This window comes from Castor canadensis, chromosome 11 (genome assembly GCF_047511655.1).
Source record: "Castor canadensis chromosome 11, mCasCan1.hap1v2, whole genome shotgun sequence".
Lineage (NCBI taxonomy): Eukaryota > Metazoa > Chordata > Mammalia > Rodentia > Castoridae > Castor > Castor canadensis.
The window spans coordinates 56,541,819-56,554,776 of record NC_133396.1 but is presented as its reverse complement, the minus strand read 5'-3'; the positions used below and the strand labels follow the sequence as shown (position 1 = coordinate 56,554,776).

At 41.6% G+C, this 12,958-nt stretch overlaps 1 protein-coding gene across 6 annotated transcripts in view; it reads right to left on the bottom strand.

Annotated features, from left to right (window-relative positions):
* Nucleotides 1-12,958, bottom strand: part of Arhgap44 (Rho GTPase activating protein 44) — a 155,652-nt gene that overhangs the window by 60,901 nt on the left and 81,793 nt on the right. For all 6 annotated transcript variants that reach the window (XM_074046866.1, XM_074046861.1, XM_074046863.1 and 3 more), the window contains exon 4: nucleotides 5,994-6,070. In XM_074046866.1, the coding sequence (XP_073902967.1) occupies nucleotides 5,994-6,070 (77 nt within the window). The remainder of the gene's footprint in view (nucleotides 1-5,993; nucleotides 6,071-12,958) is intronic.

Sequence of the window (12,958 nt, the reverse complement as noted above, 5' to 3'; positions counted from 1 at the left end):
AGACTCACATATGCTAATTCAACAGAACTGAAGAGTCAAAAGCTTCTTTCTGTTCCCTGGAAGCCCTAGAGAATCCAGCTAAGATCAATCCACTAACACGAAACATTTTCAATCACATACCCCAAACCCAGGTTCCAAGAGAAAGAAAATCCTTATTCTTAAGCCATGAAAACCTAATCAGCACTACATGGGTAGATACTTATCCAGTGGACAAAGCAGGGAGAACCATTCCACAAGTTGATCAATAATGAGCAAAGGGCAGAAGATGTGAATGAATAGAAAGTTATTCCTTGTTCCTCGATGAACTATTTCAAAGAAGTTAATTTCTCCTCAACTATCATGGTACCTCGCTAACAGAAACTCAAATAAAAAGATCTTGAAAGGTACAAAAGTATGAGGTATCTTATTCTGAAGTGAGTACATCCCTTTTCTGTCCCTCTTTTAATGTGTTTACATGCATTCTGTAACACTGCTGCTTTGCTTAGTTAAAAATGTTCCTTCGGTGGTTTTACACTCAACATACCCTTATACTACTTGCTTTTCAAATGTTTGGGGCTTACCCATGTTGACACATGCAGAATTAAATCACTTTGCTGTATGGAGTTCCATTCTATGAATATATCTACCTCCACTTATTAAGCTTTTGCATGAGGGAGAGCTTTTAGCACACAGTGCTGTGTGTGGTGCATGTGTGTGTGTACTTTCTTTTGCATGTGTGAGAATTTCACTAGCACAGATGAGTTACCATTGCTCTCTCTTCTATCAATCTTGGTACTGTGAGGGGACTTAACTTCTGCCAAAATGGTAGACACAAAATATTTCTCATTCTGGTTTTAATTTGCATTCCCTGACTATAGGGAATGGGTATCTCTTCACACGTTTTTGCCATGGAAGACCCCTCTTCCATGATGTGCCATTCATATTCCTTGGCTACTTCTGAATTGGGATCTATGTGTTTGAGTTTATTTGTAGCAATTCTTTATGTACTTATACACAAGGAGATGAATATAGAGTAGATTATAATTCCTTGTCATATTTGCTGCATATTTCAAGCCCCAAGTCATGGTTTTATCTTTGTATGTTTTAATGGTGTCTTTTATATGATTTTCTGGTCCTGACATCCATATTTATAATGCTACTTCTTAATTTTTAAAACATCAAGCATTAGTTAATGATCCTTGACTATGGAAAATAAGATTTTTAGTTACCTTCTTTAACATTTTCTTTCCCTCCATTTATTTGTATCAGGAGATGTTCAGTATTTAATTATATTTGGACACTATATTGTAGGTTGTATATTCCTGATCCAAAAATATGAACTCTGAAAATTTTGGATGTTGAAACATTTCAGACTTAGGATATTTGACTTAAGGGTGCTTTACTGGCAAAGTCTATGGAAATATTTCAAAAACCTAAAAAAAAAAATCCAAAATCTGAAAAGCTTCTGGTCTCAAGAACTTCAGATAAGAGATACTTGGCCTGTGTTTGGAGTTAAGTGGGTAGTACATTAAATTATCTACTGGTCTTTCCTGCACATTCATTGTAATAATTGTTTGTTTCAGTTTCCTTATTTCATTTTCTATGTACCTGATTGAACCCAAATACCCTGCTATTTTTCCAATTTGTCTCTAAGATAGTGAACCACACTAACTGAACTTCCTCTTCTTCACTTTGTCTGTCCTGGACCTGTGCTAGCCTGGACTGAGGCTCTCTCTGTCCCTAGGGCACAGCTGTCTTCCTGGAATCTTCCATCAGTACTTCCTGTTACCTCTGTCCTGTGTTGGCCACTCTGCCATCCCATGTCTACCTCTCATTATGGAGCACATCTTGCTTTAGTTTCCTGAGAAGGAGGGTGTGGGAAGTAAAAGTTTTGAGACCACAGGTGTCACACATTCTTCTCTACCTTCTCACTAATTGATATTGAGTAGGACATTGAGTTGTGAGCTCAACATTGCTTATTTCAGAATTTTGAAGTTCCTGCTTAACAATCTTCCTGCTTCCTTCGTTACTTTCAGTTCACTCTAGAGGCATTCATGATCCCAGTTCTTTGTAATGTGACATTTATTTTTTTCTAGAAAGTTGTGGAATCTTCTGTCACCAGTACTCATGACGGCAAGTCTCTGCATAGTGTTCCCCCACCATATCAGAGGCTTGATGGGCTCTTTCAGGATAGAAACTCAGGATAGAAACTTCAAGTTTGGGAAATGCTTTTGAATGATTAGTCTTTATAATAATAATTACCATTTCTTCCTTTCCTTTCTGGATTGGTCCTCTAATTATCTATCTTTTCTATTTGCCATGTCTTTGTCTTCTTGATCTTCTTGATGATTTCCTCCAATTTATTTTCCAAGCCTTCTACGGAAACTCTCATGTCTGGTGTCACAATTCTTCATTTCTACAAGTCTGCTTCTGATTTCCGAATGTTCCCTCTCTGTAAACATTTTGTTCTAACATCTTGTTTTTATTTCATGGATGTACCATCTTCTCTTACTACTTGAAAACATAAATCATAGTTTACCCACCATCTTCTCCTCCCCCACGCAATCTCTACTTCCTCCAAATTGCATTTCCTTAAGCCCTGACTGATTCAGGTTAGAGGCGGCCCTCAGCTGTCTGGGGATATCAGGGGACTGAGAAGTCAGTTGGCTGTGAGCTCCTCTACAGGATGACCAGCTAGTCTGTTCACTGGGCACTGCCTCTCTCCAATGTCTTTGAAGCTTTAGGCCTTCCTGTGGGGCTCCTTGGATTCCCCAGAGAGACCCCTCCAATTTCTTCGCTAGAGGACAAAAGTCTGGAGGTACAGTGTAGGTGGAGGGTAAGAGTGGAGGAGTCTCAGCAGCCAGCATTCCTGAGAACTCCTGATCCTCTTCAGAGATGGTGCCCTTACACTCCACTGTTCCCAGAGTTGCACTTAATAGGGGAGATTCTGGTTATCCTTCCTTAGAGACTAAAGCTCCAGACTTTCCCATGGGTGGGAGGAGGGGGATGAATGTCTCCTGGGGGTGCAGACAGAGCAAGGCTTTGATCCACATGGCACTAGAAAAGCTTTCAACCCATATTCATTAACACCACCCTACCCCCAAGGACGCAGGATTCCAGAGGTCCCTGGAGTCACCAGTTCCTGAGCACTGTCAGCATTTCTTGGTGTGCACTGTCAGATTTCTACACATCCTACTGCCTTGGGGCTCAGTTTTCTGGGACTTGCCAAGTCAGTCCCCACTCTTTTTTTAATTTTTATTTTATTTATTTTTTTGGTGCTGGGGATGGAACAAGGACCTCACCTACTAGGAAAGTGCTCTACCTCCATGCCACATCCCAGTCTGTTCTTCATCATTCTTACACCTTACACCTCACAAAGTTTATGTTGCTGTGCTCCTTTTTCTTCTTTTCCTGCCATTGTGAACGTGAGTCTTTTAAGAAAAAAAATGCCTGCATTGTAGTTTTAGTGCATTTTGGAAAGAAGCACTCAGATGGGTGTTTAGTCTGCCATCTTTCCCGACAGCCTTGTTGCATTACTGTGCCTCCTGAGGACACTGTGCATTGGGATTTCGTGTTTCTCCACCTGAGATGTTCTATGTTATGTTTTAAATGGATGAGTTTCTTCCACATCCACCTGGGATGATCGAAGATCTAGACTTAGGAACTGCACATCCTTATCAGTTCCCTAGTCATTATGCTTTTCCTTTATTTCCCCTTCTCTCTCAGCCCCTCTTCTTCTTCATTTTTTGTTTGTTTTTCCTGCTCTTTCTTTTTTTCATCTCTCTGCTGGTTTGCAAGCAATATATTCTAATCCCATTTTATTCTTACTTTCCTAACACACACACTTGACTATAAATTTAAATGCAGTATCTTTATTTATTTATTTTGGTGGTAGTGATATTGGGAGTTGAACTCAGGGTCTTGCACTCTTGCTAGGAAGGCACTCTACCACTCCATTCACGTTCCTAGCCCTTTTTACTTTGGTTGGTTTTTAGAGAAGGTCTCATATTTATGCCCAGGCCATGCTAAGATTGTGATCCTCATTATTTATATTTCCCACATAGCTGAGATGACAGGTGTGTACTACCACACCAAGCTTTTTTTATTGGTTGAGATGGGGTCTTGAAACCATTTGCCCTGCCTGGCCTTGAGGTGAGATCCTTCCCAACTCCACCAACCAACTAGTAAATGTAATGTATCTTTATCCCCCCTTCAAACAATATAAAAGCTGGAAATACTGGCTCCTCTTCTGGTATTTCATGTTTATTGCTGCCCCATATTTTAGTTTCAACTTGCTTATCATCATTCCTAAATTAATCATTCTTATATTGCTGGTTTTTATTTCTTTACACAAAAGGGTAGCAAGATATGCACCCAAAATATGCCACTTTGGCATAAGGATTATTCTGAGCAGAAGGCAAATGAGAAAAAGCAGATTAAAAAAAAAAAAAAAGGCAGCTCTTTGCCTTCCCTTATTTGCCTAAAAGCAACATATAAATTTTCAAAGATGTTCCCCTTCCCCTTCTACCAGGAAGAGCAAAAGTAAATTACTGGCATCAACTCTAGCCCCATATTAGCCCCATGCCAGAGGAACCCACATAACAGACTTTCCTAATTAGTCTTTCCTTCCATCAAGTCACCCTATCTTTACCTTCCCACAATCTGCCACTCAAAAGACTTGTTTCCCTTTGTCTTGTCACTTCTCAAAAAACGGGCATTCTTTAGTCAAAATGCTATAACAGCCCTTGTTACTCATCAGTCAGTGTGCACTACATATGATCACAGACATAGTAAGCTGTCTGCTACCAATGGGACTTTCGAGCTCCAGTAGAGGGACTTAAGATAGTCAAAGGGAAACAAAGTTTTTCCTTCCCCACAACACATTAATTTTTAAGTTACACGTTGCTACTCACTCTTCATAACTTTCCTCTGCACACAGACCATTTCATTAAAGCCTTAACCCATTCATTCAAGTTAAGAATATGCAAGTGGTAACTTCAAGTAGTTTACTATGCAAATAGTAAGGGTTTGCCTGAAAATTTCTTCATTTCCCCTTATTTTACAATAATGGTTTAGTTTATCATTAAATTGTAGGTTTGCTATACTTTCACTTATGACTTAACATAGTCCTTCATTATGTACTGGCATTTATTTTGTTTATCGGCTTAATTACTCTATTATAGATAATTATCTTTCTTTTCTGGTAATTAACTTTCTTTTTTGTTAATAACCTATAGTTCTACTACAGTATGTCCAGGTGTGAGTTTCTTTTTATTGATCTCAAACAGGACTTTTTGTGCTCCTTAAATCTAAACACTTGTGTGTTTCTTCCTATGTGGAAAAGAAGGATTCAGCCACAAACTTCCCCTTCCCAGTTCTCTCTTCAGGAACTCCTGGACAGGATGGTATCTGTTCCCCAGGCCTCTTGATGCCCTTATCTCTTGTGCTCCCTGTGTCCTACCAGCTGGCATCAGGTTTGCTTCCAAGTTCACAAGTTCTCCATTTTGTGCACAATGTCTAGTTTATTTCAACTAAGTTTTAAAGTTATCAGCATAATTTCAATTTTAAGAAGTTCTATTTGTTTTCTATTCAATTCTGACTACTCTTTTTTTTTTTAATAGCATTTGGTGCTTTTCCTTGGCTTCAGTTTACCATTCAATTTACTCTACCCTTTTTTTTCATACTGTCCTCTCGCTTTTAGTCCATGGGGTATGGATTCTGCTATTGACTCTCAGGAAGTCAGTGTTAATGTGTTTTACTGTGAGCTCAAAATCAGCAAGGCTGCAGTGCTTTTCTCCGTTTCTGCTGATGTTCTGTAGGGGTTTTGATTATTTTTCACCAGTTGCACAAACACTATAACCTCAGAGCTGAGGGTTTTGATTTTTCAGTGCCACATTTTCTCCTTTCCCACCCAGAACTCAGGTGCACTAGGAGCTTTTTGGAGGAGTTCCAGTCCCATTTCTAAGGACAGGGTTCACCTGGACTTGACCCAAACCCACGCACAGTCACCTTACCCAAGAAGTGTGTCATCTCCCAGAATGGCCGACCCCTCCATCAAACACTGAGCCAGTGTTGTCAAAGGTAGCTTTTTCTGAAAAGGAAACAAACAGTGCAATGAAAACTATTGTCAAGAGCCACCTGCTGACTCGAACACAGCAGAAAGGCAAAACTTGCCTAGATAACCCATGACATAGGAAACACAATGACTTAAAAAAACCTAAAAAACTCATAGTGCACAATGATAGGCTGGACTGGACTTAAAGAAGTTAAAATTAAAAAAATTAAAATCAGGCAGGGTGTGGTGGCTCAAGCCTGTAATCCCATCTACTCGGGAGGAAGAGTTCAAGAAGACTGTGGTTCAAGGTGGCCCAGGGGAAAAGTTTTTGAGACCCCCCCCCCGACACCTCAACCAATGATCAGGCATGGTGGTATCCATCTGTCACCCCAGCTATGCATGAAAGCATAAATAGGACAATGATCCAGGCCAGCCTGACATAAAGGAAGACCCTATCTCAAAAACAACTAATGCAAAAAAGTGCTGGTGGAGAGGCCCAAATGGTAGAGCACGTGCCTAGCAAGAACAAGGCCCTGAGTTCAAATCCCAGTACAGGAAGGAAGGAAGGAGATTAAAATTGAATTAAATGTACCACTTTGGAAAATAAACTTAAAGTTTACATTGTAAAATGGAGTAGGATAGCAAGAAAGGACAAAGAGAGGACTTCATCTCTATGCTAACAAAAGATTTGAGCAGTGCTATAATTTCCCCAAAATTAATCTTTTTCTTGCAGAGTGGATTAGCCCTGTTTCATAAATGGGGCAGCATGTGATCAAAAAAGAGAAAAAAGGTATTCATATAAAATTATAATGAAAGGAAATTAGCTATTACTCCAAAGAAGATACACAAATGGAACCAGAGACATGAAGAGATACTTCTGAGCTCATTAGCCACTAGGGAAGTCCAAATCCTTGCCACGAAGAGATGCCACTTCACACTCACTTGGATGGCTACAATAATATTAATTGAATTTAGGACTTCACACTTGCAAGGTAGGTGCCCTACCACGTTATCCACAGTTCCAGCTCCTTTGCTCTGTTTATTTGGTCTGCTCTTACTTTTTGCTCAGGCAAGTCTGGACCACAATCCTCCTATTTTTGGTTTCCCCCATAGCTGGTTGCCAGGCATACAAAACCACACCCAATTTATTTTCCATTGAGTTGGGATCTTGCAAACTTTTCTTTTCCCAAAATTGGCCTGGAACCATGATCTTCCTGATCTCAGCCTCCCACATAGCTTGGGTGACAGGAATGAGTCCCCAGTGCCAGGCTTAATATTAAAAAACAAACAAACAAAAACAAAACCCAGAAAATAATTATTGGTGATCACGTGCAGAAATGCACTGTTACTGGAAATTTAAAATGGTACACACTGTAGAAGTTTAGTAGTATCCCTGTTGGTTAAAGGGAATTACCATGGCACAGTAATTCCGCTCCTGGGTATATACACAAAATAAGTAAAAACAGATATTCAAATATGTGAACACAAATGCAAACAGCAGTACTATTTTCAACAACAAAAAGGTGAAAATAATTCATCATGGATGAAGGGATAACAAAATGCAGACTATTCAGCCTTGAAAAGGAATGAAGTCCTGACCCATTCTCCAACATAAAGACATCATTGTAAGACAAATATGCTAGGGACTAGAGAGCACATGTTGTATGATTCAACTTATAGGAAATATCCAGAATAAGTAAATCCTAAAAATAGAAAGTAGATTAGTGCTTACCAGGGGCTATAGGAGAGGAAGAAGGGGATTTCCTCCTGGGCAGGGAAGATGCTCTGGAACTAGAGAGTTGTGGCAGCTTCACAGTACATGAGTGCACTAGACATCAGACCATTGCACACTTTATCGTGATACATTTTATGTGACAGGGAGGGAGGCTCAAAGAGCTGGCATGGCCCATTCCCTTCTCACTTAGTACCAAAACCCTCTCCTCGCAGAGCCTCGTTCACTGTGCACACACAGAGACAACAGAAGGTAGGATCTGCTAGGATGTGCCCAGGTCTTCCTGTCTCCCTGGCCTTAAAGACAGTTCTTCAAATGGAAAGCGATGGAGCTACACCCAGTCCAGAGCCTCCCGGAATTACCAAGAGAGCTCCCACTTCATCCGTTCTCTAATGCACTGTGTATAGAAGGTAAGCACTCCATACCACCATGAACAGAACCAGACTCTGCCCTCGTGGAACTTCTCTGCAGTGGAGTGGACAGGTGATAACCATCATCAGCCCTCACTCTGTGCATCTCTCCATCTGGCTGTTCACCTGCACCCTGCATAACATCCTTTCTCACAAACAGAAACATTAGTAACGTGCTTCTGCAAGCCACTCTAGCAAATTATTGAGACTAAAAAGGGGATCTTGGAATGAATCTGACCAATATATGGCTGGTCAGTCACAAATGCTAGAGGCCAGGATTTGTGACTGGCTACTTCCAAGGTTAATCCTGCTTGATTGGATTGAGAGGCCCAATCTATGGGTCTATGAGGGGGTTTCCAGAGAGGATTAATTAAGTGGGAGAGACTCAACCTGAATGTGGGTACCACCATCCCACAGGCTGAAGGCCTGGATGGTATAAAAGAGGAAAAAGAAGAAAGCCCATAGTACAGACTTGCCCTCCCTCCCTTTTTCCTCTTTCCCCCTCTCTCTTTTTTTCCTGGCTCTACTCTGCTATGCCCACCACACCATGATGGACTGAAACTTCTGAAACCATGAGCCAAAATAAATGTTCCTTCCTTTAAGTTGTTTAGTCAGATATTTTCCAGCAGAGATGAAAAGTCTCATAGGACAAAAGGGACTTCTGTTAGCCCAGGAGTAGACAACCTTTGAAAAATGTATCTACCAGTAGGTGAGTAGAATTTTTCCAAATATGGAAAAACACTAATCTGATCAATCCTGTCAGTGAGTTGAGTAGAAAACTACCTGTGAGTGACCAAAGGAGTGAAGATCAAGTTCAGCAGGACAAAGACAGCCAGTGATGGACCATGAGGCTGGTCAGAGTCTTGGAGGGAGAGTGGTGAGGGGATAGCCAAGGTCAATTCTGTAAAACTCAGAGGGGAAAACACAGCTTGAAGTGACATGGCCGGGGTGCTCTGCTACCGAGCCTGGTCAGTAGCCTCATTTCTTTATCATTTTAGACACTTGATAGCCACACTGATAATGCTGAGATGCTCTTTGATGGCAAAAAGAACAGCATTCAGTGACAAAATGCCCCCAGTGAAGCAAGTAGTCCTGTTTCACTTGCTTTTTTCATCCTCAAGATTTTAATTAGAAACAAAAATAACCTTTTCCTCTTACCTTCTCCATTTTATCTATCCACATCAAATACACGAAATGATTTTTGAGTAGGAAGCAGATGAACTTGATACATACTAAAAGGTGCTAAAGAGTTTAGATTTGAAGCAAAAAGTCTTCTGGCCACCCATCTGCCAACAACCCCACTCCCTTTACCACGTCCTGTGATAGTGACCTGAGCTCTGTGTACCTTTTCATCAATATTCTAAGCAAATCAAATGCTCTGTGTGTATATCCATTTTTATTGGCTGTCTCCCCTACAGATGTTAGCATACCACACAAACCACTAAGGGTCTTGCATTCCTCTTCATGTACAGGTAACTTTCATACCTTCCTATCACTACATATAAAGCTGCTTCATTCTTTTTGGTTTCTGTTTTAATGTTATATAAACCAGACTGAAAATGACAATGTGTTTACTCAAATTCCTTACTGACCTGCAGCTGTCCCTCTCAGAGCTGGACAGTATGGATTCCAATGGTGGGAGAAAGAGGGATAAGTGGGTGAAACACATGTAGATGCTTCAGGAATCAAGAAAGCAGAAGGAAGCCACCAAATGACAAAAAGAAGACAAAGACCTGCATGTCAACAGGGGTAGGAGCAATCCATCATCTAAAGGCAGTAGATACGATGTCAGTGAACTATAACCCCAAACGGGCTCCAAACTACTTCTACTTCTACAGAAGTTCCCTGAGGTGAGGGTGTTGAGGGCTCCCTAGAACGTAGGCATTGTAGCTGTCACACAACCTCCTGACTGTCCATCAATAAGATATTTGCTCTCTCACCTTTTGCTCATCCCCATCTCACATCTAAGGACACCCACTCTTCTTCAAAGGATTAAATTGTCCTGAAACCTACAATAGCAGCTGACATATGTTTCCTTCTTTGCCAAAGATCCATGCAGAGAGAGCTGATCCCAATCCTGGGTGAATATTACTGGATATCACAGCAAACTTGATGCTGGCCAGGGGTTTTCAGGGACAAAGAGAAGTGACTAAAATAAACTTTCCCTTGGCTCTGTAGTTCAGAACAGCACCTTAAGAATAGCAGAAGGAAAGACAGAATGTCCCAGGGTTTGGATGTATCAATCTGACAAATCTGAGAAGATTGTTCTCCCTAAAATTATTTTGGGCATAAGTAACAGGGTTTGTAAGATGACTCAGGCAAAAAGTCTCATTCTAATATCTGCTCTGTTCTCTAAACATTTCTCTCTCTCTCTCTCTCCTCTCTCTCTGAAAACCACTTCCTACAGTGCTCTAATTCTAAGACCACCAATGAACTGTTTTGTGATTTAGCCCCCAAAAGGCATAACACAGCCTTATCACTGAGGGCTCAATTGATCTCTGTGGTTCTCTGGACCTAACACCGTAGGTCCAGTAACAGCAGCAGGTTAGCTCTCTTGAAAACTTGCACAAATTAAGCATGGTGCTAGCATTTATGTGCATTACCTCACTGAACTCTAAAGAAATCATTATTGCTGGGCTGGAGGTGTGGCTTAAGAGGCAGAGTGCCTGCCTAGCAAGTACAAAGCTCTAAGTTTAAATCCCAGTACCACCAAAAAAAAAAAAAAAAAAAGAAAGAAAGAAAGAAATCACTATTGTTATTACCATTTTCCAAATGAAGAAACCAAAGCTTATGAGGTAATTAACTTGCCCATGGTCAGGCAAACTTAGGGAGCAGCAGAGCTGAGTTTCACCCTTGGGTAGTCAGAGTCCCCCAATCTTGGAACCATCATGTAAACTGCATGTTATAGAACAGGAAGGGTTTGAGTTGGCATGCTAGCATGTTGGGCAGATCCTAACTGACCACTCACTCACATAGACCTGTTTTTATCACTGCCTACATGTGGCAGGCCCTGTTTTAGACACTGATAATGCAGCTGGTAAGAGACCCAGGATCCCCAAGCCCATGGAGCTCACATATTAGTGACAAAAACCAATAGTCACAGTGATTTCAGACACTAATACAAGCTGGACAGAAAATGATGAAATAGGCTGATTGGATGAGGGGAGGAGGGAGCAAGTACACAAGGTGACTGGCGAAAGCTTTGCTGAGAAGGCAGCATCTGAGCAGAAAACTGAACAAAAAGTTTCTGGCCTGAAATGCTGAGAAAGGTACACTACACACAGAGGTGGCCAGGAACATACTGACGCAACTCGTAAGGATGATGACCGGGAAGGGAGCAAGAGCCGAGCTCAGAGACACAGGTGGAATACATGTCACTAGGGCCCAAGGGCCAAGGCAAGGAGTTCAGTTGTCTTCTATGAGGGCCACGTTTTGGTGGGATTCAGGCAGGAGAGAGACATCACCTGACTCCCATTCTCAGCACTCATGTGGGCTGCTGCAGAGGACAAACTATGAAGGAGGACAAGGGCTGGAGTGGAGGCCCCAAGAGGAACCACCATGTAAGGAGCCACTAGGACCAGGGTGGGACTTGTGAAGGAAGAAGCACGGCTTCCTGGAAGCCTGGATGTGGGTTATGGAAAGGAAGAGTAAAGCATGACGTCTAAGATGCAGACTTCAGCAAGTGAACACATCTTTGCTGGACCCTCCCGGGAGAGGTTGCAAGGCTGCGATCCAAAGGCCATTTATCGACTTAGCCAGCATTTTGCCCCTGTGATCTCAACTCCTTGGAGTCAACAGTCACTCAAACCAAAGCATAAGAAATCTCTCTCCCCTCCTCAAACCTATGTCCACTCAATGACCAAGTCTACAAGGTATGCTGATCCCTGTGCATCTTCACCATCCCCACTGCTGTCACCTAGCTTGTTCCCTATATGTCTAACTGGCTCATTTCTACCATGACACCCATCCCATTAATCCATGATTCACATAAGCAGCAGCAAATCCAATCATGTTACTCCCTAGTAAAACCCTAGCTTTGCACTTCTCTTAGGGATAAGCCCAAGTCTTCCCATGGCCTACAAGGCATGATCAATCTAGTTGTGAACGCAGTGCATGGCAGCCCCCGACCCGGAAGTACTTGTGCTCTTCTGGTGCTGCCATCTTGTACTGGTCTTCCATGGTCACAGCTCATGAAAATGTCCTCCTGTTGAATTCCTAGTGAGCCATCCTTCTTAGCACAGGCCCTGATCTGAGTTTCCTACGATACTGGCTTGCCTGTAGACTAGGGTGCCTAGGACAGAGATCCTGCTGAATGTGCTCTGCTTTTAGAATAACACACTGCCTTACACGGTGCGTGGTATTTCCTAATTCTTATAAAATGAGGTGAAGAAACACTTTCACACACTAGCCATTTATTTGTTGGACATGACCTCCTTGCCAGACATTCAAGGACTTCAGAAACCAAACACGATTATATTAAGTCTTAAAAACTTATCTACTAACCTCCTATAGCCTGGAGTAAAAAAGGCAAAATGGAAATGTAATTCAGATCCTTAATATTCTCCATCTTACAGGGGCATCCAGTCTGAATCACTGGCCACAGGATAATAATGCTCTTCCTGGTCAGTGATAGAGCGGCAATAAAACTCCATTTCTCTGCCCAGTCCCCTCTGCCAACTAGCCATAGTTTTTTCAGGGCCAAACTTCTGAGAGTGTAGGATAAACACTGAAGGACTGAAAATTATAACAAAACTGCTAATTAGCTAATGAGTTCAATGCAAT